The following is a 27328-nucleotide window of genomic DNA, read 5'->3' as shown; positions in this document are numbered from 1 at the left end:
CCGATATTCAGTGATGTCTTGTTGTGTCAGCTGACGTGTTAGTTAATGGTTATAATGACAGATGATGTAAACCAGCTCAAAAATCAGATTTTCTCTAAGAATAAAGACTGTGTGGATTCTGACTGGAAACTGGGTGGCAACTTTCTTTTGAGCCAAAAAAGCCTGGAAATTTGGTTGACGAACTTCCAAAGGAAACGTCATCTGATGAATCTGCTGGATGTACTGTGCTGGTCTGTTGGTTGTTGGCTAAGTTAAAATGAATCTGTGTTGAAGCTGGTGCTTTCACGCCCGAGAAGTGCGGGCATGGGTGGGCAGCGGGAGACAACCAAATACAGACGTGCTGTTTGACGACATGCTCCACCGTGGAATGTACACACACACACACACACACACACACACACACACACACAGAAATACACACAGTAATCCTCAGATGCCCTCCAGTACTGTATATACAGATTAGAGGTGTGTATTAAACAGTGTCTGTGCTTGAAGGACATTCAGCTCTTTACTAAATAAACAAACTATGAATCTGCTGACGCTTTAATGAAACAGTCGATTAAACTGTTAAATTAGCTCAAGCTTCGAACTGACCACATTTGGCAGGGTAACGCTTACAGGTCCCATCTTTCTGTGCTGTTCTGGTGTTTTATTTGAACGTTTGAAATCCATAAGACGATAGATTTGTGGTTTTAAGAACCAAAAAGCATCTCAATGTAGTTTGATCTGAGCCTCTCTTCTGATTGGCTGTCTGAATGGAAATGTAGCAGATTTCAGGTAAAAAACCAAATCCTGCGAGGTTGGATGGTGTGTCCGGGTGGGCGGGGCTTGGGGCGTGGCTGAGGGCAGTGACTGCTTTGTTGTGACATCACAAAGTTACAGAAGTCCCGACAGCTTTCTGAATATGTGTGCACTTCTCTGTGGACTGAGCGCTTTGATACTTTCACAGTATTAATATAGAACCGAGACCTTCTTGATAATCAGAAAACACATGGAAATCTTACTTTATACAGTATGGGACCTGGATACTGGATCCTGATTGGCTAGCAAGTAAACGTTTTGTCCCTATATCAGGTACTACAGACCAAGACAAGTGGGGGATAGATCTTAGTAATAATGGTAATGGTAATGGGAGCCAGTCGAAAGGAAGTTAACTTTATATTCTGTATATATATTGAAAAAATGTTAAATCTGAAATCAAAAAACACATGTAATCACAGAATAACTTAGGCTTGTGTGAAATGAGGAAGGGTGTTGTCTGAAGCAGTGAATGACGGTGGCTTTCCAGATTGTGTGTGACTGTGTTTACTTCCGCCTGTAGATGTGTGAGCACTGTAGCGTGGGTGTTTGTGTGTGTTTGTGTTTGTGTGTGACACCAGCGAGCGCCGGGGGGCGGGGGCGGGGGGGGTTAGCTCACTCAGAAGTGGCATGTGGCTGCGGTGTCATCGGCTGTGGTGAACCCGGCAGACTAACAGGCCACCTCGGAGCTTTAACGACAGGCAGGCCTGTTACAAGTCTTTGAGGACGGGGTGAGGATGCTTCTGTTGCTGTTGATAAGACTCTGTTTCCTGTCGGACAGGTCAGCGTGGGACCGTTGACATGTGCAGTTTATGGGGTCACACCTCCGACGGCTGTTGTTCTCTTGAGTGTTGGTGATGGAAGTTTTGCAGGAGTCGGTCATGGAGCAGTTAATTTCATTAACGGTGGAAATGCTAAACTCCACCTTTGTAGAATCATCACAAACACTGATTTCTTTGACTTCAGGATTTCAGTTCACAGTTTTACAAACAGTCACATGGAAACATATCCAACATGCAAAACTGCCCATAGCGTGTTTCCATCGTGAGGAAAATCTTCCTGTCCGCATGTCTTGACCTTGGGCAAGATACTGAACCCCTAACTGCCCCAATGTAACACTGGTGTGGTACAAAAGCACTGTATGTGTAGATAAAAGCTGTGTATGAATGCATGTTAAGTGCTTTGAGTGATCGTTGAGATTAGAAAAATCGTCTATCAATGGACAATCATTGTGAACACTTACAGCTAAAAGACAATATTAAACTTGTAATTTAAATGTAATAGAAGAAAGATTAAAGTAATCACTATACATTTAGCTTCTTGCTGAGAGTTGAACAAGAGGATTAATACCACTCTTATATCTGTCCATTAACCTACATATGAAGCTATATCCACACAATGGTTTGCTTAAGTTAACATAAAGACTGGAAACAGCAGGAAACAGCTAGCTTGACTCTGTCTAAAAGTTTTTAAAAAAATCACCTCTAAAGAAATATTACAGCAGATATCTTAAACAAATGAGATAATGTGTTCATTACTGATCTCTGGAGGTGCTAGGCATATTTTTGCTGTTTATTAGTTTCCAAGCTTTATGCTAAGCTAACCGCTAACCGCTAATTCTAACCGTCTCCTGGCTGTAGCTTCACAACTGAGTGCCAAAATGCATTTTCCCCCAAAAATGTCGAGCTATTCTTTTAATTAGGTTTAATAACTACTTATAATACTATCAACAGATGTTTGGTAGACTTAATGATACGTTTTCATTTGGGTTAGTTTAAGGCACATAAAAGCACTCAGTGAAGGTCAGAGTCGTTAAACACTGAGCCACATTAAATTTATGGTCACTTATTATTCAGCAAGAGACACAGTCATCACGGAATAATTTCATAATTATGTATTTCCCTCTAAAAGTCAGCAGATACTCAGCTGATAAAGTGATGATTAGCACTTGACAGGGTATTTTTTTTCACTCCCTCTCTGTCATACTTATAAAACTCGATACAACCTCTTTATTGAAAAACTCCCACCTGAGTAATAACTTGCTCATTCTGACCCTATGACAAGCACTAAGACTGGATCAGCTCAACCCTGAAGTCATCATGAAGCTTTGCCGTGGGGGAGCCTCGAACACTGGGGGCCCCCGCGCCTGACGTGAGGCTCGTGTTCACAGCGCCCCCCCCCCCTCCCCCTGCTCCGCCTGCAAAACAACCGCGTCATCTCCGTGTTTTACTCGTTGCTTCAAATCGCGTCGACAAGTCAAGTTGCATGTTGTGGAGAGACATTAAAATTGAAGCGTTAACCCTGAACTAGGAGCCCCCCCCCTCCACCCCCCCTTCCCACGGTGTGGTCTTCTGACTGTCTCACTTCACTGGGTATCTGATCTACGGCCCGCCCCCTTCCTCATCCTCCGCGCTGCGCCGCTCCACACACCCGGCGCACCAGCGGGGCAGTCCGGCTGCACCAGCGGCTCGCTCGGACCACACCAGCCCGTATTACATTTCCACTGGAAAGATTATAAAAACTGGAGTCGACCCGTCTCCTTTTGCTTCGTGGCTCAGTTTTCCCGGGGTGAGTTTATTATCAGTTTTGACGTCAGAAAAGAAAAACACAAAGAGTTAATGTTCAGTTATAAGTTCATCTGGACTTTATAGCACTTTTATTGTCTGAAATCTTCATGTAGAAACGTTTTGCTGTAATATGAGTTACTCTAGGGAGACGTTACGTTGCTTACAAATTTGTTTGTGTGGAGTGTAATTTCATAGGTATTTTATAGCCTTCATATCCCATAATATTCATATGACGTGTAGTCTATAACGTTTCTATGTGTTTTTTTTAGTATTTTCCCTGATATTTGTTTTTTATCCTCTGATTCTTACTATTGTTTGGAGAGTGCATAACTTTAAAAACGAAAAAAAAACTAATTAATTGTTACCTGCATATCAGGGGTTTAATTTTAACTGTTTTTTTTTTTTTTTTTACTACTGAAAATAGTTGAATTCATAAATCACTCAGAAGAAAAAGGCAGTGAAATAAAGCAAACACGGTGAGTTTGGTTTCAGATAAGGTAAAACCATTAAGACTTGTAAAAGTGTTGACTGAAACCAAGCTGTTATCAGACATTGTCTCACTGATCAAACTGTATTATGTTGCCTGTGAAAGTTGTTTCAGTGTTGTGAGAGTCTTTTCTCAGATGACATGAAACTCAATCCTCTCTGCAGCGTATTTATATTCAGCAGCAGAGGCAGCAGTATATCATTACTATTTCCCCACTGCAACCTCGGTTAGAATAAGCTCTGGCAGTGCTTTGATTTTTATCACTCTGCCTTGTAATTACAGCAGTTACATGACATAACCTATCAATTTTCAAACATGTCACTGACATACACCAGGATGTGCTCTGATTTAGTGGAACGTGACATGGTGAAGTTGAAGTTGGTGGCCCTGAAGTGTTTTAATTATGGAGACAAACAGGCAGCGCAGTGTTGGACTCATTACAAGTTGGGGGCAGTGGCCTTTTGACCCTCACAACCCGCCATTGAGCCATGAGGGAGGCCACCATGTGAAATGCCACACACACACACACACACACACACACACACTGATAGAAGAGCTTGTTGGCCGGTCAAAGCCTGCCAATAAACAAACACGCACAACGGTGATCAATAAAAACTCAGTCTGCTTCAGTGATAATAAGACAAAATCCAATAAACCACATGCAGCGATGGGTCCAGTCTTCCTTCGTGTGGATTTGTTCAGTGTGTGACTTATTCATGTTTAACCAGCTCTGTGATTCCCCTGGTTCGTCTCTCCAGAGTAGGCGTACGTACAGTATATCCTCCTTGAGTAAATGCTTTGATATTTCCATGTTGGTCTCCTGTATGCGCTCGACTCAGCCGGCAGCTGATGATTAACACATGCGTGTAATATGTTTCCTGTACGTCCGCCTCATATGATTTACACTAATGACACGGTACGTTTCAAAGCACTTGATTAAGTAAATGAGTGCAGACGTTCCCTGTGGTTTTTCCTCCTTCCTTTTTTTTCTTTTTTTTTTTTTGTACCTGAGTTATACATTCCTCTAAGGGGGACCCTTTGTGACCTTTGGGTGTCATTGACGCAACCAACCAGGAAAGGGTCAGTTGCAGAGGTGTGAACTCTGAATCCGGCTGCTGTATTTGTTTTCACACCACAGGGTTCCCTGGCTTTTTTTTTTTTTTTTTTTTTTTTTTGGCCACACATGCTGATGTTGGGGAACTTGCTCCATCACGGTCTGTCGTCACCAAATGGCCACAACTCATTCATCAGGAATATACTGGGTTTTAAGAGGTTGGACTGATCAATTACTGGTCATCAACCAGCAGGTCATGTAGTCAACCGGGCGGCTGCTGCTGTGATTTGACTGTGTGGAGAGAAAATGTGGGCAAACAAGCCTCTGCTACCAACTCCCAAACCCATGAAAAGACCTTTAAAGTATTTATAGTTTAAATGAATATTTCGGAAGTCACTTCAGATATTATCAGAGACATATTAAGTGGACTGTTTAGGTGAACCAAGCCAGGATCTTTCAGTTTTAAAGGCAGTAATAAGTCTTTTTGTTGATTGGCTGCTGTTCAAAATTTGAGTACATGTAAACTTTTCCAGCTCTGGATCGTCCCCGCCTTCCTCTGTTTTCTCTGAAACTATATTATATGAGATGAGATGTGAAACTTAATAATCAATAATCTGCTGTTATGCATAGACGTTTAAATTTTTTGTTGGAAATGAAAATCAGGTTAGTGTCGAAAAATCCAGCGGTGGCTTATTGACATTGTGACGTTTAGCAGACGTCAGGTTTCGCCCTCGACTAGAGTGTCTAGTATTTTAAATGTACAGACGGTGTTGGTGCATGAGACATTTGGAAGATGTTGGATTTTAGTTGCTTAACAACAGAACTTAAAACCAACAAAATATCACCACCACGTCCAGACATTGAATTTTGGTGCCTGACGTTGCAGCTTGCTTTAGGGACATTAATAACCAGGTGCGTGTCTGCAGGGTTAAACTTAACTGGAAGTCTTGTTCAGTATTGATTGGCATATTTGGTCTCCATTAAAGCCCTCCCCATGAACAGCAATAGTCCAACGTGCACATCAAAAAGTCACCAAGAAACAGTTTTTCTCCCAGCTTGTGGAGCTAACGTTAGCCTAAATCGCCAGCTAGCTACACCTGATTAAATCTGCTGCTGCTAAAAGTGTCACTGCCCTCTGGTGGACAGGCTCAGTAGTGGCGATGCTGTCTCTGAGTTACATCAGATATATCTGGCACTTTGGCACATCAGCTGACATATAAACAAAAACAATACCTCTGTGATCGGTTGATGTTATCAGCAGACGTATCAGTCAGGCTCTGGTGTCTATGTTTGCTCTCATCACTTGTCGGGTAAACTGATCATTTAAAAACCTTCTTATAATAATACCTGTACCATGGGAAATATTAAATAAATTGAGACCTGGAGGAGAAGAAACGAAAAGAAACAAGTTTATGAATGTGAGCAGAAAAGATATAAACAGAAGGAAAGAGGCAACAAAGAGGGCAAATTGGGACTGTCGGTTTTAGCAGATGCAGGAAGCAGAGAGCCTCGGAGAGTATGGATATTTGTTGAAGCATGAAAATGTTTTCTTGGATAAGGAGGAAGTGTAGCCGTGTTTTGCTTGGACTCAGACTGAGCGTGGACGGTGAAAATAGGAACGTAATTGAAAGTCGAAGGGTGAGCCTAAAAAATGCGGCCTTATCTTGTATGTTTGTTCACCTGGTTAGCGGGGTTACTGAGTGAAGGACATGAGAGGCGATGGAGAGAGCAGGCAGGGGAAGGCATGTGGTGAAACACAAAGTCGGTCGCTGATTCAACTACAGACAAACTATATCAGAGTAAACACTTTTGAGTTAAAGTCATCAGAAGTAGAGATTATGTGTTTGTGTGTGTGTGTGGGCCCCGGCAGCTGTTGTAGTCAAGCTGTTCCAGCCTTTCCAAATCAGTCAAGACACTCAAAGAGAAATAAAGAAAAGACATGAAAGAGAAAGAAGAAGTAAGCAACTGGGGAAAAGAAAACAAGGACAGAAAAAGAGAGGAACAATGAGGGGAAGAGAAGGAGAAAAGGAAAGAGGAGGAATGGGGAAAGAAACAAAGATGGAGAATGAACGTAGAGTGATGGTAAAAGAAAGAGAAGGAGAGACAATCAAAGAGAAGAAAATAAATATCTGAAGGCAAGAATAGACGAGAAATGAGAGGGTAAGAACCGAGAGAAATAGAGAGAGAGAGAGAGAGAGAGAAAGTGAGGAGAGAGAATGAAAGAGAAAATGGAGATTCAGACCCAAACATGTTTTCAATCAGCACTGAGGTTGAGAAGAAGGATGTTTGATGGTCGTAATCGAGAGAACGACTCCACCGACCGATGCTCTGCTCAGGAATTTCTTTGCACACACACACACACACACACACACACACACACACTAACAGACAACACACACGGCTCCTATTAAACTGTGGTTACTCTGGTTTATATCCAGTAAAGCCACCTCAGGCAAATACTCTACATAGTGACATGGAAATATTTTATTGAGCCTGTCTGTGATGTATGAACGCGCCGAAACCCCCCTGAACGGCGACTTGCCCAAAGAAAGCAACTTAAAGCCGAAGCTAAAAGCTGAACTAAGCGTGGAGGTTTAACACAGTAATGCTCTTCATTTTATCACAAACTGGGGGCTGCAGCGGGGGAAGAGGTTTTTCCCGTCAACACTCGCTGAGTCTGGCCCGCTGACTTAAGTTCAGACAGTGTTCACACAGTTGTCTCTCTCCACCCTTAGAGACACCAGTGTTATTGTCTGGTGCAGCCTTTAAAGGATCCAGCTGATCAGGATCTAACAGTTGCACTTCTGATACTGCAGGATTTAGGCTGTGTTAAGATTTTTCTTCAAATTATGAGATATTTAAAAACAGATAAAAAGATTGTCGAAAGTTGCAAGACTCCACAAGACTTAATAGTGATGGTAATATCAAACATGATCTGATGTTTCACCACTCTGCCCTTTGCTTCCTCTCCTCATCCGACCTTTTTCTCTTAGTCACGTTTCTCTACATCATTTCTTTCATCTCTATTTCTGTCCCAATTCGCCATCCTCCCCCTTCACTCCTCTGTAAAAATGAAACCCTTTTCTTTCCTTTTTTTTTTCAACTCTTTCTCTCTCCTCAAAACTCACTTTGTATTTTGTTTCCTCAGAACCAGAGGACCAGCTGACCAGGGTGGTAGCAGCCAGGCCGTGCCCAGAAAGAGGTGCCTTACCAGGGGTAATGAAGAAGATGAAGGATTAGAAGATAATCCATGGTACGTCTGAGATGCTCCTGTTGAGAGGTCCCCCTATTCTTTTCTGATATCCAAGACGCAGGGAGTCAGGCTGCTACTGGGATTATAGTGTTATTACCTTTTAAAGACTAAAAATATCGTGGGGGTTTTTATTTTGACCTTGTGGTGCTTTTCAGGCCATTTTATCTGATGCCTGATGTGCTTGTGTAACTCAGAAAACAGGGGAGCAAGAGCAAAGGAGGACCACAGAGAGGAGGGAAGGAAGGAGAGTTCAGCTGGATGGGAGCATATGTTCAGATGAAATAAGCTTTGCCCCAAAGGGTCCAAATACATGAGAGGAGTCAGGGGGAGCGACCCCCTCTGAGCTGTGGTCAAAGGTCTTTAACAGGATTACAGGCAGAGACAAAACACCACAGCTTTCTGTAAGCACACAGTCACAGTAATTAATGGCCCAGTGTATATTCCTGTAATACTGCAGGTAATCAATTAGATTGATGTTTTTCTTGTTCGACCTTGATATAGCGAGTCAAAGTTTTTCCCTTATTCGGAAGAGCGCGAGTGCCTTTGTGTCCGTGGCCGCAGCTACTACACTAATAGTTTTAATCAGAGAGGTGGCCTGTCGCTTCAGCGCGGTTCATGGGAACGTGCACAAGGTCCCTGCAGGCGCACGTCGTCTCAGATTCGACATCACACCTCGGGTATACTGGTCCCCGGCGTCTCTTTGTGAGCCTCGATATGGCTCTGCTCAGCGCTGGTATGTGGCGTGTTTCCTCCCTCTCCACTCCCAGATGCCCCTCTTAAAACGCCAGCCAGGGGAGGTGGAGCGGAGGGCCTGGGACTGCGGTCAGCAGCAAATTAGAAGGGGCTGCCTTGGACCTGACGCAATCTCCATGTCGTGAACCATAGCAGGTCATTAATGAAGCCAGACGGGGGCCTTGCATGCGTGGGAAGCCCGCCGACATTTAGCTGCTGCAGTGGAAAGCTTTTAAAGAGAACCAGAGGTCCTTGTCAGGGCTGCTTTATGCTATCAAAATATTTTAGAATTGGATATCCATTACTCTGCTGGCAAAGAACAACACCTGACAAAAGGCCAGTTTTTCGTCTGCCTTACAGACTTAAGGAGGTATGGAGCACCTAAACCGACAAAAGGCAGTAATAGGCTGTCAGTCGAGTCAAAAGTATAACAGAATACTTAAATTAATACTACTGTAAGTCAAGCTGAAATGCAGTGTAAATGGAGTGTGAAAAAGGAGTATAAAGCTAATGCTAATGGAAGATAATGTTATGCAGACAGGTCTAAGAAGAGCTAATTTTCGTTAGCTAGCCAGCTTTGTTAGGATTAGCTTGTTGGCTAAAATGATTCGGCTGCTGTTACAAGAACAACGACTACACTAAGTATGAAGTATATGGCTGTTACCTACATGAAAGTTAGCTTCAGGTAGGTGGCTAGCTAAAAAGACCGGTTCTCATCGTATTTACGTAGGCTCCATGTTTTTTCAGGTGAGCTAGCTAGCCGCGAAGGCCTCTGGTTGCTCAAATGAAAAAAATGGAGAATGTGGCATGAGGGAAATAGGAAATCAATAATTGACCAAACAATAGGAAACCGCACAAGTTGAACAATAACTGGAGGCAGTGAAAGATAAATACAAGAGTAATTAAGTTTTATTTCCTCAGTGTTTTGGAGGTGAAGGAATAAAATAGCTTTTCTCTATTTTACTGGAAGTTAAAGGAAAACTATGAAGTTTCTTCATTTTATTTCTGTAATTAATAATATTATATTTCATGTATTCAACTCCATTTTTTGTTAACCTTTTACCTGTGAGTTTCGGGGGCCCCATACACTGGTAGTCTAGCAGTACTGCCAAGTAGCAGCAGTGTTTTTCTTATCAGGACTTTTTCATTATCTCTTCCTATCTCGCCGAGCATACTTTGCCTGTTTATAAACAAATGTGAGCCTGCTGAATGAGGCCTGCTGCTCTGCTCTCAAAGCGTGATAAGTCTTTTCAGGGAAATGTAAAAGGAACTTGGTGCAACCTTCATGCCAGACAAAGCTGCACAAAATGGAAGCGGGAACCCCCCCCGCCCCAAAAAAGTCCACCTATTTCATGGATAAGAAGCAGACTTTGGTTTGTTGCACAGAGGAGCGACTGTGGTCTAAATTTAGATGGTTCCAGACCAGCGGACCTTTGGAACGCGGCATCCTAAAAAACCTGTGGAAAGACAGATCTGTCCAAAACGCAGTGAGGTTACTTTACAACTACATACAGTATTAGCAATAGGAAGCAGAGTGATCCCTCACCGAGTCGTAACTTCCACAGCATAAACTGCAAATGTCATGCATTTCTCTCGACATCCCTCAAAATCAAATACATCCCTGTCTACTTTTTCTTTTTTCTTTTTTTTTTAAAGATAGATGTTTTTTTTCCCCCTGTTTTTACTCTCAATAGATGGTTCCATGGTGCGACCGCAGAACCGTTTGCAGCTGGACCTATTTCTGAGCTGATGTCGACAACGCCAAAGCCCAAAGCAAGCCAGGCGACCTGACCACACTCCAACTGGCCCCGGCTGCCTCCAGGAACACAACTGCATAGTGTTCTCCTCAATTTATGTCTGTTTAATTCAGCCAGCTATGCATAACAACAAGCTACAAAGAGTGGGACACAGTTTGGCCTGCACATGATAAACAGAGATAATATTTCAGTGAACTATTTGGTGCTGCAGGCCTGGAGTTCAACTTTTTAGCTTTAGAAATTACAAGGTTTCAAGATCTTGGAATAACCTTTCAGGGCTGTTTTTTAGGTCTGTACTTTGGACTACTGAACTGTCCTTTTTTTTTTTTTTTGCAAAAATCTGAAACGGGAAAAATTGACCTTGAATTCAGTTCAGCCTTTCGGTCGGATTAAAGGCAATTCAAGACTCTGTTTCGGTTTTATTTTTTTTTTAGAAGTATTAAGCCAGTCGCCTCTTCTCACCATGAATCTTCAGGAGAAGCTGTCAGGCCTTAAAGGTCTGGTCACACACTCCCACAGCAAGCGCCGCTTTAAGAGTGACCTCACAGTGGAAATGATCAGCCCTCCTCTGGGTGACTTCCGCCACACCATGCACGTGGGCCGAGGGGGCGACGTGTTCGGGGACACCTCCTTCCTCAGCAACCACGGCGGGACGGCCAACGGGAACAACAGGGACACGGATTCTATCTCCAGCCCTGACAACAAGATCGGAGCGTTCTTCTCCAGGACGCTCCGTCAAATCAGGAGGGGCTCTGACAACCGACCCAGAGGAGGATCCAAGGATCTGTCACCGCCGCCGCCAGCTGTTTCTCCCATCATCAAGAACGCCATCTCCCTCCCCAGGCTGGACGTGGATATGTCTAATGGGAGTCCCACCACCAAGGTGCTCTTCCCCAGCTCTCAAAGTACGCCAATGGAGAAGAAAAGCTCTTATGGTGAGTAAGGTCATATCTTCTTCTTAAAGCTGCTATAATCAATATCTTTATATCAACAAACGATCAAATGACTGAGCGTAGTATGACAGCGGTTTCACAAAATTACACAAGACGCCTTGTATTGGTCTGCTGGCTTCTGTTTGTGTGATGGTTTGTTGGCTTGGTGGCTTTATGACGTACTCCTCCCTTAGTAATTGTTGAAAGAGACTTTTGTTCTGAGGAACTTCCACCGTCAGTGTTTTGGATTCCCGAAATAGTCCAGCATCTCTCTATCTTCACTGGAAACTTCTTCACATGATGTCATTTCATCTCTTTTTTTTTTTTTTAGCAGTTATTCAAGGATTAAGCAAAGTACAGCACTGAATCCCAAAATGGTCCCTAGGATTTAAGGGTAGATGTTATTTTATTCCTTATTATTATATGTAAACGTGAGAAAAAAAGAAAAGGGAAAGACGTGGGCAAAGGTCAAATGAGTTAACCAGTGTTAATTGAAAACTTCAGAGAAGTGGCAACAGTTTGTGGGGCTGAGAGGAAACTCATCCATCAGTTCTACCCAGGAATACAGAGACAGATTTGCCCCAGATGTCCTTATGAATCACCTTGGCTCGTAATCAGCAGCGCTCACACTGATAACACACACAGATCCAGACAGAACTGGCAACAAGCTGTCTGAGAGGCTGTTTGAAAGACCCACATTAACACCATACTCATGGCTCCTGCAGTCTGACTTCCCCTGTGCGTGTGTGTACGTGTGTGTGTGTGTGTGTGTGCATGTGTGTGTGCATGTGTGTGAGTGTGTCTGAGGGCTTAGGTGAATGTCAATACAACACAAAGGAAAGTTGATTTCTAGAACTTTGTCATTTTTCTATCGTAACTCGCTTGTTTTATAAGGAACAGTTTTGGCACTTTGAGGGACGTGCTTGTGAGTTTGATGAGAAGATCCATACATTACACTTTTGTGCGCATTTAACAAACAAGATCTAACCTTAGATATTAAACTTTAAAGGTGCTGTAGGTAATTTTGTTGGACAGAGTCAAGCTAGCTTTTCCCCTGTGCTTCTAGTCTTTATACAAAGCTAAGCTAACCATGTTCTGGCTCTAGCTTCATATATATAGATATATACACAGTGATATTCATCTTTTTTATCTCCCTCTTTATAGTTTATATATATTGTTTGTGTTCTATTGTGTGTGTTTTTGTTTTTTTTTACCTGAAAGTAGAGAAGACAGAACTTCTTTTTGTAGTGAAAGCAGCAGCTGCTTTACTCTCCAGTATGGCGTGTGAAATATAGGTGGGAGAGATTGTCCAGGTTTACATTGAGACAAACACTTCAGTGATTACTTCTTTCTCATTCTCTTATGAAAGTGTGTTAATCTGTAAAAATCAGACGCTGGAATGAAAAACCTCCCTCTAGGCCCTATATGGCTGGCACTGACAAGAGCTGCGGTAATTTATCTGTTACCCGTGGGTCATGAAGGCAGCAGAGTGTGTGTGTTTGTTTGTGTGTGTGTGTGTGTGTGACTTGTTAAGTGATCTGGCAGGTTTAGGCGGATGATTCAACGTTCACAGAGCAGAACCTCAGCTTTTTGGCTGGTTTGACAGATTCGTCTCAGATGAGTTTACACCGCCCCCTGTTGGAAGTGTTTTGCTAAATCATGCTAAAAGTGTGACTGCAAAATAACCTGAATCATATTTAGTTTAGGTACAGTAAGTATATTGTACATGGAATGTACAGGTAACAGAAATATATATATATATATATATATAGCTACAATAGTTAAAATGAAAGTAATTTAGTCCATCAAGTCATTTTAAGTAAAGTGGTTTTAAATCATTTCATGCGATTCAAGTCTTTATCTCTCTTCTGTTCCCCCCTTCATGCTAAGCTAAGCTAGCCAGACATGAGATTGGTATCGTTCTTCTCATCTGTCTCTCAGTAAGAAAACGAATAAGAATATTTCCCAGAATGTTGAACTGTTCCTATAAACATACGTTCACACACACAGGTGTCAAAGACAGAATACCTCCGCTCAGGTTTCACGTATTGATATCTGTGTGTTCTTCAGGTCTGGAGTCTGGCTTCGTCACTCTGCCTCGTCAGTCCCGCTCCGAGCGTCAGCAGCCCTCCATCTCCCTCCCCATTTCCCGCTCCCCGAACATCCACCGAGGTTCTCTGACCGACCCCGCCGATGCCATCTTATCCACCTGCTCCGCCACGACTGTGACCTCACACCCCAAACCCACCACCACCACCACCACCACCACCGCTTACTCTGACTCCCTCCCCTCCCTCACCTCCCTGGACACCTTCACCTTTGACCTCGGCCCCTCCCTCATGAGCGAGGTGTTCGGCCTGATTGACGGCCACGCGGAGGAGCCCGGCCACGCCTGGGAGGGAGAGGAGGCGGGGTCGGCGTGCGGGCTGACCAACGAGGGCTCGGAGATGGACTCGGCTACTATCTCGTACGTGGATTCCCTGCTGAGGGAGGACTGTGGGGGCCGGAAGAGCCCGCACCCCGCCGACTGGGAAGAGGAGGAGACTGTGATGGAGGTAAACGGAGTCGGGCTTTCTGTTAAAGTACCGGACGTGGTGATGGGGTCTCCTGAACGAGCGAGGTTGGGAATGGGGATGGAAAGCGAGCGGTTCCAGAGCGCCACAAATGTGCTCGCGCGCCATTATGGCGTCAGCCTCTCAAAGGGACAGAGCAGGATGGAGGCCGCAGATACAGAGATGATGATCGTGAGTCAGCCCAAGAAGAAAATGTCCTACACTTACATGGACGATGAGGATGAAATCAAAGTCTGAGCCGAGCAAATCGGAGATGTCTTCACATTAACTAAAATAAATCTTTATGTGATGTATGATTCCTCTGTAATTCCAATCAAATCAATCATCTAAAATCTGTTTCTGGTCAATGAGGCTGGCTCTACTGACAGGATGACCATGAAAACTACAGCCTGAACCCAGTATCCTTCATACTGGATCTTTTACTTTTACACAATTACGCTTCAAGGATGCTTCAAGGATGCTTCAAGGATGCTTCAAGGATGCTTCAAGGATGTCCAGTTTTGATGCAAACCCGTGTCTGAATGTATCTAAAAGGAGTGAAAGACTCGATGCTGCAAAAGCAGAGAAAGGGAGACCGCTTTGTTTTTTTTTTTCTTTTTCCAAAGGTCGTGACTCAAAAAAAAGCCTTGAACGAAAAGGATGCGTGGAAAGTGAACGATGTACCAGAGAACGTGGTTAAGATTGTCGCAGAGGAAACACCGACATTACTCAGTGTAGAAGTTACAAAAGCCTGTCATTCACTTTATACTTCAGACGCTTCTGCACATTGGAGAGGGGGTGGGGGGGGGATTTCATCTTACTACAACCTGTTTGGTATCACTGCAATCTCTTGTCAACTTTTCACTCAGGAATACACTACCAGGAGAGAAAAAAAGGGAAGAGAATTAATGAGAGATCTGGAATCTCAGGATCAGCCTCGTCAGACAAACATTAACCAGAGAAACGTCTCAGTTGTCAAACTGCTCAGACGGAGGGAATATGACATGTTCATGCCGGTATTTTGCTAGAAGCAATTAAATCCAGAACCATATAAATGTTCATTTTATGCTGCAGACCTTCTATATAGATACTCCGTGCACCTTTTATGAATATGAAGTCCGACTCCTGTATTGCTTTTTATAGAAGATTTGTCATTTATATGTTCTTTTATACAACTGTACATGAAGATATCAACTGACCTCCTATAAATACGTACTTACAGTATGAGCACCTGCAGTACATAGTGCAATTCACATCCATATGCTGCAGTCAATACCAATGATATACTATGATGATATAAATTGACAATAAAGATGTTTTTAATTAGGCTGAATAGCGTTTTATTTACATGTATTTTCATGTTTTACATTTAAAGGTCAGTTTAAATTGATATTCCACCCGAAATCCTGGAAGATAAAGGCCGACAGCTGGTCGAAGAAAAGTTTGTTATTTACCACAGCCGTCGTGGAAAAAACAGACTTTGGGTGGAGAATCATTTAACAACTGAAACGTGAAATCCCAATTCAGCCTCGAGGTTCAAGGAATAATTTGCTCGTACTTAAGTAGCTGATTATTTTGTAGATTTGTAGAAAAATCCACTTGCGACTTGTGAAAGGACTTAATTTATTGTTTAGGTTTTTTCTTTTTTCATGTTATTTCTATTTTTTTTTTTTTTTTTTTAACCAAAAAGATTTCCTTTCCTGCACTTACATTGCATTCTGGGAAATAGAAAGACACCAGTAGCTGACAAATAAATAAATGACACAGTGGTTATGAAAACATGGGTAGATAAAAAAAAATATTTAAAAAAAGTAAAATAAACTGCGACACTTCAACTCAGAATAAGAATAAATGTTTCCGCTGCTCTTCACCAACCACAAGAAAATTCACACGACACACGTCAATTTTTCTCACTGAGCCACAGAAGGAAGTTCTTTTGCCTGTGATGGAGGAGGAAGTGGCGGAGGGCAGTTTGGCGCTTTGAGTCCAGGCCTTTTCGGCGGAGGCTTGTTCACGCTGGCCCCCAGAGCTCGGGGTGCAGGCGTCGGCTGGGTCCTAGTGTCCGTGGCCGCTGGGGCTGTGGCGGGGACGGGAGGGACCTGGGGCTTGGGAGGCCCTGGGGGTCTCGGTTTGGAGAACTGAACCGTCGCCTGCTCGCTGGCTTTGTTTGGGTTGTAGGATCTTTTTGCTGCACAAAAAAAAAAGAGAAGAAAGACAGGTGGAATATAAGGCAGGCTGCTTTATCTAATCACTATCTAATTTCTGAATGAAGAAATGAAATAATCCTCTTGAAAATGAAAAGTTTCTTTAAAAAGTTAGCGAATGTTGGCCATCTGTGACATTTGGTACCAATCTTTTGTTAGATGATGTTTTAGGATAATGTCCTCAGTGATCATCCCGTCTGATTTTGTTAGTCTGGAGATGATTATCAGTGTTTAGACTACCACTATGCTGCATTCAAGTACCAGGGAGGTCTGATATTTGTCTGCCAAACAGTGTTGCATTTAAATTCGATTTTGTTGGGAAAACAATCCTTTAACACAGAATATACTCGGATAACGAATACGGAGTGCTTTTTAATTGATAGTAAAAAATACCACAGCGGGTTTTGATATTAAAATAAGTGAGAAAGTACAACTTAACACAATATCACGTAACAACAAAGTTAAAGTAAGAAACGGTTTCAGTTCTGTAGGCAGACAAACATATCAGGATGAGAAGACTTATAAGGGAAAGTATTTCAGCTTCTCCTCGAGTCTGTGGTAGTTAAAACAATGTGAGAGATGACGCATGACCCCAGAGGTTGATATTTTGGTCAGTGGTGCGAGTCTTCCTGTTTCCTGTGTACTTCCTGGTTGCTACAACGAGTGGTAATTTATTTTCTCTCTGTCGACTTGCACTAACAAGCCACCACTTTGACTTTGTGAGAGGAAAAGGGCAGAAGCAAAGAATCTGTACACAACGTTGCACAATAGAAAGAGACATATAAACAACGAGATCTGCTTGTTCCCTCGGCCCTAGAAACAACAATTAAGGAACAGCTGCTGCTGGTTGAAGTAAAATAAGGCTTGGGACATTTAAAGAGGAAGGGCACCAAATGTTACACATGAAGTTTTGTTTATTTGTCATGACAACTTGTGAAATTGTTGTATATTGTTTCCTGTGGCTCTGACAGGAGATTTTTAGACTCAGAGGGAAATAACCCTGATGAGATCATTGATGCCTGCGTTGCGAACTCGAAGCGTGGAATTTGAAAGATGTGGGCATTTACCAGGCAAGAAGGGTCTAACAAAAGATGCAGTTGCATCATGGGAAATGTAGCATCCAGTGTTTTTGGAACTTGATCTGCCCTCGGGATGAAAAGTCAGGAAATTTTAGGTTGACCTTTCTTTCTTTCTTTCTTCTTAAGTCCCCCGACTTGCTGCTACATATCTGGAGTGCTCCAGCGCTACTGAAGAAGACAACTGCTGAGATCTGTCCACACCCGCAGTTGCTGAGGTTTTCATTTGTCGGTGTAGTTATATTACGTGGCTAAATCATCTTGAACAAAGGAGAAAATCTACAGATTTCAGATACATTATTCCCACCTGGATCTGTTTGGATGTACCTTTAGACCACCACCCAGCATCGTTGGACTGTGACTTACGTTTGTACGGTAAGGTCATCTTCACTAATGCTCTGGGAGAGTCTGGAGTTGCCTCCAAAATTGGCTCCAGCTGGCCCTGATCCGAGCACTGCTTCTGGGTGGGACACTTGGCCTGACCCGGGTTTGGCGCTGATCCCGTGGCTCTAGGAAGTTGGGATGGGCTCTGGTTCGCCGTCGAGCTGCAGGCAGCGGAAGTATTGGAGGCCTGAATAGGGCTGGGATTGTGGGATGATGAGATGCTGGATGTTGTGTTTGGATGGGTTGGTGCTGCTGGCTCAGCTACAGGGCTGCCCCATGTGGAGGTGCCACTGCGACTCACAGAGCCAGATTTCACCAGGAAGAAGCCACCACTGTCCTGAGAGGCTGTGCTGATGGAAGGAAACAGACAAAGGTTCATGTCTTTTTGGGGTTACTACTGCAATGAGGTCTAACTGTTGTGACCTCTTACAAAAGGGTACCTGTTGGTCTTGGAGAGAGGGAAGTGATGAGAGGAGCCGGAGGAGGCTGTGGATGAACAGGAGACCGCTCTGCTCAGTTTCTCCTTTTCTGAGATCTGAGACTGGGCAACAGGAACAGGAAGGGTCACATCCGGGACTTCGGGAAGATCTGGGACCTCAAAAGATACAGCTGACCAAAGCAAAACATACACATTTATGAGTCCTACATCGAATATACAGCTTTACATTTACAGAATAATTCCAGGTTATTTGGTAATAATTTAGTTTTAGCTAAGAGTGAGAAATAACCAGTGAACCAATCAGAACAGGTTTTAAACAAACCTGTGTGTGTACTGTAATGTATTTGTCTGGGGAGGTGAAATTACAGTCCTAACTGTCTGTCATCAACATTAATCACAGTTTCCATACTGACTTCCTGGTTCAACTTCAGCCTACTGTACTTGCAGTAGTTGTTAGCATTTCCTGTGCAATGGGTGTGCTTACTTTCAGTTTTACCGCCAAATCAAGTGGGTTAGATTAGCAGCTCCCAGAGTTGGTGCAGCGGCACCCTGGGGCATCCTGTTATTCTACATTCTAACATTTACATGAACCGCACTTTTTGTTGTGTTTTCGAACACATCAAAACAGAGGAAAACAAACAATGAATATCAAAGTCACCATATTAAAAACCATGTCAAATATGCGTTTATAGCTCAGCTCCAAGTCGCCTAGTTGTCATAGTAATGCAGCGGGTTTTCCAGAAGCACAGTAGCTAGAGAAAGCGATGAAAAGTTTGGGAACCATTTTTTAATCAGATAATCTTTAGCAAATCAAACCATCAAACACATAATCTTGAGAGGGGTTTTAAAACCTGTATTATTTCAGTTTACCTTCTGATTATTTGGTGCATACTCCTGAATAAATATGTGCTTAATCAAGTTGGAAGTTACTATTTGCTAACGAATCCACACACAATTTTGTCTGTTAATCTGAGCGATGCAATGTCGCTGTGATCTCAGTGATAACTTCAACCGATAGAAATGATAAAATGGCAAAACCGCAACAACATCCGAGTTAAAATGAACCAGATTTATCCAGACGGATGTCACACTGATGTTACATATACCTTCAGGGAAGAGGCTGGAGCTGTACTGAATGAGAGGCTCAATGACAGTGACCACCTGGACTGAAGAAGCTGACGCCATGTCAAGCAGAGCCGCTTCCCTAAAGAGGCGGAAGAGAAGAGATGAGGAGGAAACACAAGGGGACAAATTCAACCAGAGTGTCACTAAAGTTAAATCTAAAGTTGCTAACAATGGTTTACTTTAGCTACAGCTGCTCCTCCAGCAATTCATATACACACACACATACACACACACACACACACACACACACACAGACACACACACACACACACACGGGGCAAAGACAGACTGTTTTATACGCACCCTTCAGCTCGTGGCCAGAGCAGGTTGGGTCCCAGGACGATGGCGATGTTACTGGGCGTCATCTTGTTCACAGCCTGTTGCTCCGACAACAGAGACAAGAACTGGACCAGGTACCTGACGGGGAGGAGGAGGAAAACACAAAGTAGACTGGGTGTAGGAAGGAGAAACAGGAAGTCAGCACTAGAAGAAAAGTCTATCCACAGAGCCGTGTGGACTAAAATGCATTTCACTCAAGTTGAACATAAGGACGTCCTGAAACGGGACGAGAAAGAGACACGTGATCCGGACGGAGGCGAGTACAAACCTGAGGTTGTTGTAGTTTTCAGGTGGCAGTTTCTTCAGCAGCTCTTTGAACCGCTCCAGCTTCTCTGTCAAGTCTTTTTCCCTGTGGAGACAAAGATCGAACTCAGAAAAACAGACTTGAATAAGAAATGAGTGAAAATATAAAATAGTGTAGATGTGATACACACCCTGCTGCTTTAAACCAGTCGTTGTAGAGTTCAGAGGTCATTAGAGGTTCAGGCAGTTCTCGAAAGTAACACTTCAAAGCTCCTGTCAACAAATTCAGAGATAAAGGTCCATAATCCCAGCTGTGTTTAAACAGTTCGAGGTAATATGCGCTGAGTTACTGCCCATTTTGTCCTGTTAGATAAATAAAGATAATGAATATAAACACGTCTTGCAGAATCCCCCCGGTTTGATTTAACAGTGATTCTATATGTAGCATGAAAACTTTTTTTATTACTGTTCTAAAAATTCTCTCGTACAAGGGAGATGATGTGTTTAACATTACTGGAAGCTGGGTAAACAGAAGAGGAACCGGGTGGCTGGTGAGCAGCAGAAGTGTGCACGCGACAGAGACTCGGCTCTCCATCAAGAGGAAATTTAAGGGGAAAAAAAGAAGCGGACACGTCCTTACCGGCCACGGCGTGAGGGTCCATGCTGAAATCGCTGTGGTCCACCGTTCCCTGATCCAAACAAGTCTTCAGCCGCTTCACCACGGAGGCCGCCGCCGCCAGACGAAACAGACCCTGAGGGGCAAGGAGGCAGAGGCAGAGTTTTAGTCATGGCATGAGGCGAGGAAGGTTCCCTCCACTGATTATATAACAAATGACCCGAGACAAAGAGTTTCTTAAACTTCATTTTCCTATAAATCTCTGTATTTCCTCTTGTATTTTTGTATTTTACAGGCACCGACGGCCCCTAAAGCCAAAACTCTGTAGAGGTGACTTCATATTCAGCCGTGTCGGTCAGTCAGCTGGTCTGTCAGTCTGTCAGTCCACCGAATGAAGTGTTTCAAGGTCTCCATTTCAATTAGCCCAATATTTTACACAAATTAAAGTGCAGTGCCAAGGAGAAAATACAGTAAATTCTAGTATCAATAACATGACACATTTTCACCTGAGTACCTGAGAATGAGAAAAACCTGATATAAATATGGTCTGCAGACTGGAATTAAAACAAAGCTGCATGCAGGGTGGTGCATGGGAGTAAACTACAGGGTAAAGACACTGTTAATCAGAGTTTACATGCATGTCAATCGCCGTGACCCCTGTGTTGTCATGCCGTCAGTCCTACCTCCTCCAACATGCCCGTTCTCAGCAGCATGTGAATACACTCCTGGATGGGCGCAGCGATTTCTCTGTTGCTTCGAGACAGATGAGACAGCAGAGGCTCGCCGTAGACCTTCTGATTAGAGAGGTTTAGCATTGGCCCTGCAGAATCAGATAATTGCACAGAGGAAACAAGAACATGAAAAATGTTGCAGTGACGTTGCAGGAAGTAAATGTAGGGACTGGGAGAAGATAACGTCACCTTTTTGACTATGATTCTCTTTGAGCTCGCAGATGTTTTTTTCCAGGAACTCGTGTGAATTTTTGTGGTATTCTGCTTGTAGCTCGAGAAGCTGCAATTGGACAAACAAGAGAGGTGCTGGATATATAAAGCAGTCTGAGGTTAGATTACAGCTTTTGTGCGTGCTCTCTGCGAAAACCTGCAGTGAATTAATCAAGAAGAAGAAAAGATTGAAGCCGTCACAGCTGCAGCTCACCCGAATGAAGTAGTTAGCGTAGTCATCTTCTTTAGTCGCAAAGTGATACAGATCTGCAGAGTACTGATCCTGCAGATACAAAGAAGAGGGCTTCAGTGCCTTGCTCAAGGACACTGCATCAGAGTGGGCGCTTGATTTAACCCAGGTGCTCTTTGTTCCTTTTTACCTTGATGTTCTCCAACTTCCTCCAAGCTTCTTCCACTTCCTCTCGAAGCCCATCCTGCTTTGCCTGGGGACCAGTGCTGGCCTGGCTCCTGACCACACACACACACACACACACACACACACACACACACACACACACACACACACACACACACACACACACACACACACAGATCTGATTAGTTACTTGGTGCGTGGATAAATTTAAACACATGTAGCCCTGACTGAGGTTGTATGACTCACCTGGTTCTTGCGTTGTTCCAGTCTGTAGTGAGCTTTGCAAATTGCTTCTTGTTCCTGAGAATCTCTGGTAAATCATCCTTAAAGGAAAGCAACAAAAAAAATATAAAGGAAAAATTCTGGGGATTTTTTAAAATAATCTCTTTTTTAATAATTAGCCTTTTAACATAACATATGGCGGGGACGTATAAAATAACACCTGACAATACAAAGCCTAAAATGAGACTGTATAAGAGCGCCGTTAGCTGAACTCTTCAGTCATGTATGTTGTTGACCTTTGTGTGTTATTTATCAGTCACAATCAGTAGAGCGACATTAGTTTCTCTTCAACAACAGAGGAGCCCCACTCTCACCTCGCTGAGCTTGTTGAGCGGCTCCAGCACTTCCTTCTCCAGTTTCATCTCGAAGTCGGCCAGCATGTTGGCCAACATCTTCTCCATGAAGCAGCACATCTCCAGCACTCTCCTGCAACACACACACACACACACACACACACACAGCTCATGGGTCGTGTTGAAGAGATAAAAATTCAAACACAACCACACTGCAGAGAGCCAGCTACAAGAACTAAATACTCTGGTCTAGCATGGATCTTCTTCAGGTCTAGAAATCAATCAGCACATCATTGCATACAGCAGGTGACATGATCATTAATGGCGACTCATCTCGCTGCTCTACTACTGACTCTATAACTATAAATAAAACACATACAGAGTTCTGGTCACATGCTCTACACTGTGTGTGGGATCCTCTTTTCCTTTTCATCAAGAACTGAAAACCTCTCTGCTGGAGGCATGAGGTTTTCACATGACAGCAGTCAGCACGAGTCAACAGTTCAAGTAAAGAACACGGAGGGATGGAGGGATCAAACCTGTCACCTGATAGAGGACTCGGCATCAAAGTCTTTGAGGCTCTCGGCCATGCTGATGGACAGCAGCATCAGAGGGAGCTTTTTCTGTGGAGAGAGAAGTGGGTGTCACACCTTTCACTGTGACCGATCGAATGGTTTTTTTTACACATCTTGTGGATACAGTGATCGTCTGAGCCACTTCGTACCATTCGTTTTTCAGCCTCCAGCCCGAGCTGACTCTGCATGCAGCACTGCAGCTTCTTGTGAAGGACCTGAGCCGCCTTTTTGGCCGGTTCCACTCGCTGCTCCACCTTCATTCAGCCAGAGATACACACACACACACACACACACACACACACAATAAAGTTGGTGTGAAAGTTCATTTTCTGGTCCCTTCCTCTCACTCCATTAACTCATGTTTTTGTTTTCCAAATGCTGTTTTATTTAATGTGTTTTAATGTTGTTCTTTTGCTCTAAATCAAGTCTGCAAAAGACGTGTGCTCCAATACAGGAAGTGCTACAAGGAAAAATCAGTCATACGGCTTAAGCTATAAAACTAATTGTATCGTCATTAACATGTTGTTAATACTAGTGCTGTAGCGTGAAATGTTGTGATGACACAGAATGTTTCTTTTCCTCACCATGACCAGGTCCTCGTGTAGAAGTTCAGTGGCATCTTGTGACCTGAGGATGTGGACACAGTGTTGGTTAGTGAGTATAAAAGTAAAACACGTCTGATGTCAAAACTGATGTCTGGTTTTTATTATCATTTAGATAATTAGACTGTAATTTCACATTTATATTTTCATTATAATCTGAATAATCTGAGGATTATGCTCTCAGTGTATCTAGTCTATAAAAGGTCAGAAATGTCCCGTCACAGTTTCCTAAATTCAAAGATCATGTCATCACGCAGTGTTTTTTCCCACCAACAAATATCTAAAAATCTGGAATTACGTCATGTTTGCTTGATTTACAGAAATAGTTCAACATTTTTGAAAACATGCCTCTTCACTTTCTTGATGTGTGTATGGTAAATGTGAACAGTGTTTTATTTTCGACTGACAAAACAAGACACTTAGAAAACTATTTTAAATGATCATCAAATAAAAAACTTCTGCAGAGGCTTTGCAGTGTAAAATTGCAGTGCACCTCTTTTGCTCTGAAAACTCCCCAACAGTGGAAATGTTAGGGGACATTTATTTTTTTTTGGTGTGACTGACAAGCAACTCAAGGCCAACAAGCTAAACTTGGAGCGTGAGGGCTGATGCTGCGGTTCATTTCAGTACCAGCTCTGTGAGAGGAAGGCGGGGCTGAAACCACAACCCTCTTCCATCTCTGCTGTGATATGCAGGCGTTTAAGAAAAAAAGGAGGGAGGGAAATCAACAGAGAGGTGAAAATTTCACTGTTGAGAACATTTTCAAGTTTGTTTCCCACTGAGAGGAAGTCCCACCCAGCTCGCGATGAGGTCAGATGAGCTTCATCACCTCCAAGGTGTAGTTTTTTTCTTTTCCCCAGTGAACCTGACATCTGACGTTTCTAAACACAAAGAGAAGAAATCCCCAACAGGCTCAAACCACACGCCAGTTCCTTTTTTTAAATTTTTTTTTTTTTTTTTACCTCTGATTCTCATTTCAACTTTTTCTTTTGAGGCGGAAAATACCTTTTTTCATCAACATAGAGTAAAATTACATCAAAGCATGTGAACAGATGAATTGTATGCTTTATTAAGAAAGTAAAAGTGTGAGTGGCATGTGTGTCTAGACTCATGTTATCCAGTACAGAACGGATCTATCAATGAGAATCAATAAACTGTTCCGCGCAAAACAAAACACTGAAACCCACTTCTATTCACGAAGCGTGTCCAGTACGTATAAATACTTGATGTGCACTAGTCTACTTCTGTGCATTATTTTTATACACCTGTTTATTTCTGCAAAGGCCGCAGAGCTGAAACCAAGAAAGAAGTGGGTGAAGTGCTGCTGTGGTAGTTGGAGCCCCACGTTGCTCTGCTGCAGATGCACGCTGCGTGCGTTTATTATTAAACCGCGCCAGAGATAGAGGCTGCATGGCCTGCACAAACATGCACACACACACATGCACACACACACAAACACACACACTCTTTCAGACATGTAGCTTGCAAGTTTGTACCAGAAAAAACAGACAGGGTGTGGGTGTATGATTTGGTCACCCACTCAGTTGCGGATGTCAGTCATGTCATGCACGGGCAAAACTCACTAGATCAGACGTGTTCAGCTCAAATCAAAGTGACACCTACTCATGAGTCAGGCACACGCCGCATGCATCGAGTGATGAGCGGTCATGGCAAACACTTTTTCCTCTTGTTTTAAGGTTTTTGATTATCAGGAGAAAGAAAAATTATAGTAAAAATCTGAAACAATTGCAATAAACAATGTATATTTTGTGTAGAGATTTTGTTTCCTCTTGTAGAGAAAACCACATCATAACGAGTACAAACCCTGTGGTAATCAACCATCGCCTTCACAATGTGTACTGACAACATATACCACAACCTGGAGTCAGTGTGTCCACTCGGATGAGCTGAACCACTCTGGTGTTCATGCGTAGAAGAGCCTGAGGTTTCCCTCAAAACCCCAAGAAGCATGTGTCACTTTCAAGAGGAACCAGCAAGTGTAGGATCCCAGCTTTAAAAACACTTTTTTTCCAAAGCCGTATTCACAACTGTGAAAATGAGAACACTGAAACCAAAGCAGAATTAGACATTTCCTCAAAGCAGAGTAGCGCTGAAATGAAAGCATCTCGGGTTTTTCTACACCTGAAATGATCCATCCTAAGATTAAAGCTGGTGATATCACAGCATCAGCATTAAAGCGAGAGTATTATAGCTTTTGTGTGGCAGTAGCACAAGAAGACAGAGGAGTCAAACCAACTTAGTTGCCAGCTTTACAGCGTTATCTAAAGTTTTATATCATCAGCCACCATCAGCTTCTGGTCATTCCAGACCAAGTAAGACTGACGCATCAAAACCTTTAAAGTAGTGAGTTGAGTAAGGATGTTGTTTTCACTGCTTAGAATTTAAACTATTCATTTCCTAGAGGAAGATTGTGTTATTTGTTCTTTTTCGAAACTCACATCGTCATGCTTTGAAGCACTGACACGTCACTATGATCACAGCTGTGGTTTAAAATTAACTTAAATATATTTTTGTAAACTCACATGGTCACATGTAAACCATTAGACCAACATATAATCACCATTTTCTGGTTCGAAGCCCTTGAGGGGGAGAAAAACTTGATTGAACGGTTTCAGGGGAACATGCTGAAGCCTATTTTACAAGAAGCAGAGGAGAGGTATCCGGTTAAAGCACTTACTTTGCCGCAGAGCCGAGCTGCTTCAGGATGCTCAGAGACTGCCGGAGCATGCTGGCAGTGGAGCTCAACCAGCTTTTCTACCTGACCACCTCACTCCTGCTCAGCCTCACGAAGTTTCCTGCTTCAATTTAAAAAAAAAAACGTCCACACAGGGTCCAGCTGTGTCACTTCATCAGGAAAAAGAAGGCACGGACCGGCTGCTCTCCCCTCTGCCTCTGTTGGTTGATGTTTTTGTGTATTTATGTGTATGTGTGTGTTTTTTTGATATCGGTTTTCGTTCTTGTTTCAGGAGCGCGCTCTTAAGTAACATCTGACACAAGTCAGTGAATGAGGAAGTTGCACGGATGAAGTGTCAGCTGTGAGGGGGAAGAGAGATTTTTCAGGCTTGATTGTCACACTATGCTTTGAGCCTGTAAAGACCCCACTGCTACATCTACTCACAGAGTAGACAGCTTTTCTGCAGAGAAAAATGCACTATTTCCTTATTAGAGGGTAAATCTCTATGTAACACTTGAACAGTAATAAGACATTTGTAGATTGGAATCTCATTAAATGTCTTAATCCGTGGAGTATTCTGTCACTGCTTGTAATAGGAGCGATGCTGTCCCTCTCAAAATGTCTCCCAGGCAGGCTGTGGTTAGTTTGTACTTCTGTAAATGCAAACAGTATGTGCTAAAAAGCTGAAAGGATGTGAAAAGACCAAAAGAGGAAACTATCAATGCTGCTGGCTCAGACAGTATCCCCCTTTTTTTTTCAATCATTAAATTCAAAAATAATTTTTATTTAAATCTGGCTCTACTCAATTTTTTGTTGAACCTAGGCGGTTTCAACATTGTTTTTTATTTTTGTCTCACATTATCTGTTTCCTTTTCCTTATCCCCTTAAGTTATTTTAGTTTCATTTTTTTCTTTTTTTCTTTTTTTGTTTGCGTTTTTACTAGATTTTTTTTTTTTGCCATTTGCAGAAGAAATAAGCCGTAAAACAATAGTGACATATTATCAGT

General features: G+C 42.9%; 2 protein-coding genes across 3 annotated transcripts; one reads left to right on the top strand and one right to left on the bottom strand.

The window, feature by feature from the left end:
* Nucleotides 1-3183: 3183 nt before the first annotated feature.
* Nucleotides 3184-15460, top strand: LOC111219833 (cdc42 effector protein 1-like). Of its 2 annotated transcripts, none has more exons than XM_022742651.1 (4): nt 3184-3366; nt 8055-8159; nt 10586-11583; nt 13651-15460. In XM_022742651.1, exons 3-4 carry the CDS (start codon nt 11112-11114, stop codon nt 14388-14390), a joined length of 1212 nt encoding a protein of 403 aa, XP_022598372.1. In that variant the 5' UTR covers nt 3184-3366; nt 8055-8159; nt 10586-11111; the 3' UTR covers nt 14391-15460. The 2 variants fall into 2 exon arrangements, with proteins under 2 accessions (XP_022598372.1, XP_022598373.1); XM_022742652.1 differs by lacking the exon at nt 3184-3366 and adding an exon at nt 3798-3841.
* LOC111219832 (SH3 domain-binding protein 1-like) lies at nt 14657-26563 on the bottom strand. Its single transcript, XM_022742650.1, has 18 exons — nt 26326-26563; nt 23610-23652; nt 23175-23279; nt 22997-23073; nt 22472-22583; nt 22122-22198; nt 21880-21967; nt 21714-21782; nt 21479-21569; nt 21242-21378; nt 20583-20694; nt 20134-20215; nt 19968-20048; nt 19664-19777; nt 19342-19439; nt 18237-18405; nt 17779-18146; nt 14657-16320 (listed from the first exon to the last, which is right to left on the bottom strand). Exons 1-18 carry the CDS (start codon nt 26373-26375, stop codon nt 16043-16045), a joined length of 2151 nt encoding a protein of 716 aa, XP_022598371.1. The 5' UTR covers nt 26376-26563; the 3' UTR covers nt 14657-16042.
* Nucleotides 26564-27328: the final 765 nt, after the last annotated feature.

The sequence above is a fragment of the Seriola dumerili genome, unplaced genomic scaffold, assembly GCF_002260705.1.
Source record: "Seriola dumerili isolate Sdu_G_001 unplaced genomic scaffold, Sdu_1.0 BDQW01000068.1, whole genome shotgun sequence".
Taxonomy (NCBI): Eukaryota; Metazoa; Chordata; class Actinopteri; order Carangiformes; family Carangidae; genus Seriola; species Seriola dumerili.
The sequence above is the reverse complement of the archived record's forward strand: the minus strand, read 5'-3'. Positions and strand labels throughout refer to the sequence as shown.

Coding starts and splice junctions, on each gene's coding strand:
- LOC111219832 (XM_022742650.1), bottom strand. CDS start 26,375: ATGCTCCGGCAGTCTCTGAGCATCCTGAAGCAGCTCGGCTCTGCGGCA. Junction 20,695..21,241: donor GAACGGGCATGTTGGAGGAG/GTAGGACTGACG, acceptor CTTGCCCCTCAG/GGTCTGTTTCGTCTGGCGGC. Junction 20,216..20,582: donor GGACCCTCACGCCGTGGCCG/GTAAGGACGTGT, acceptor ATTTGTTGACAG/GAGCTTTGAAGTGTTACTTT.
- LOC111219833 (XM_022742651.1), top strand. CDS start 11,112: ATGAATCTTCAGGAGAAGCTGTCAGGCCTTAAAGGTCTGGTCACACAC. Junction 11,584..13,650: donor GGAGAAGAAAAGCTCTTATG/GTGAGTAAGGTC, acceptor TGTGTTCTTCAG/GTCTGGAGTCTGGCTTCGTC.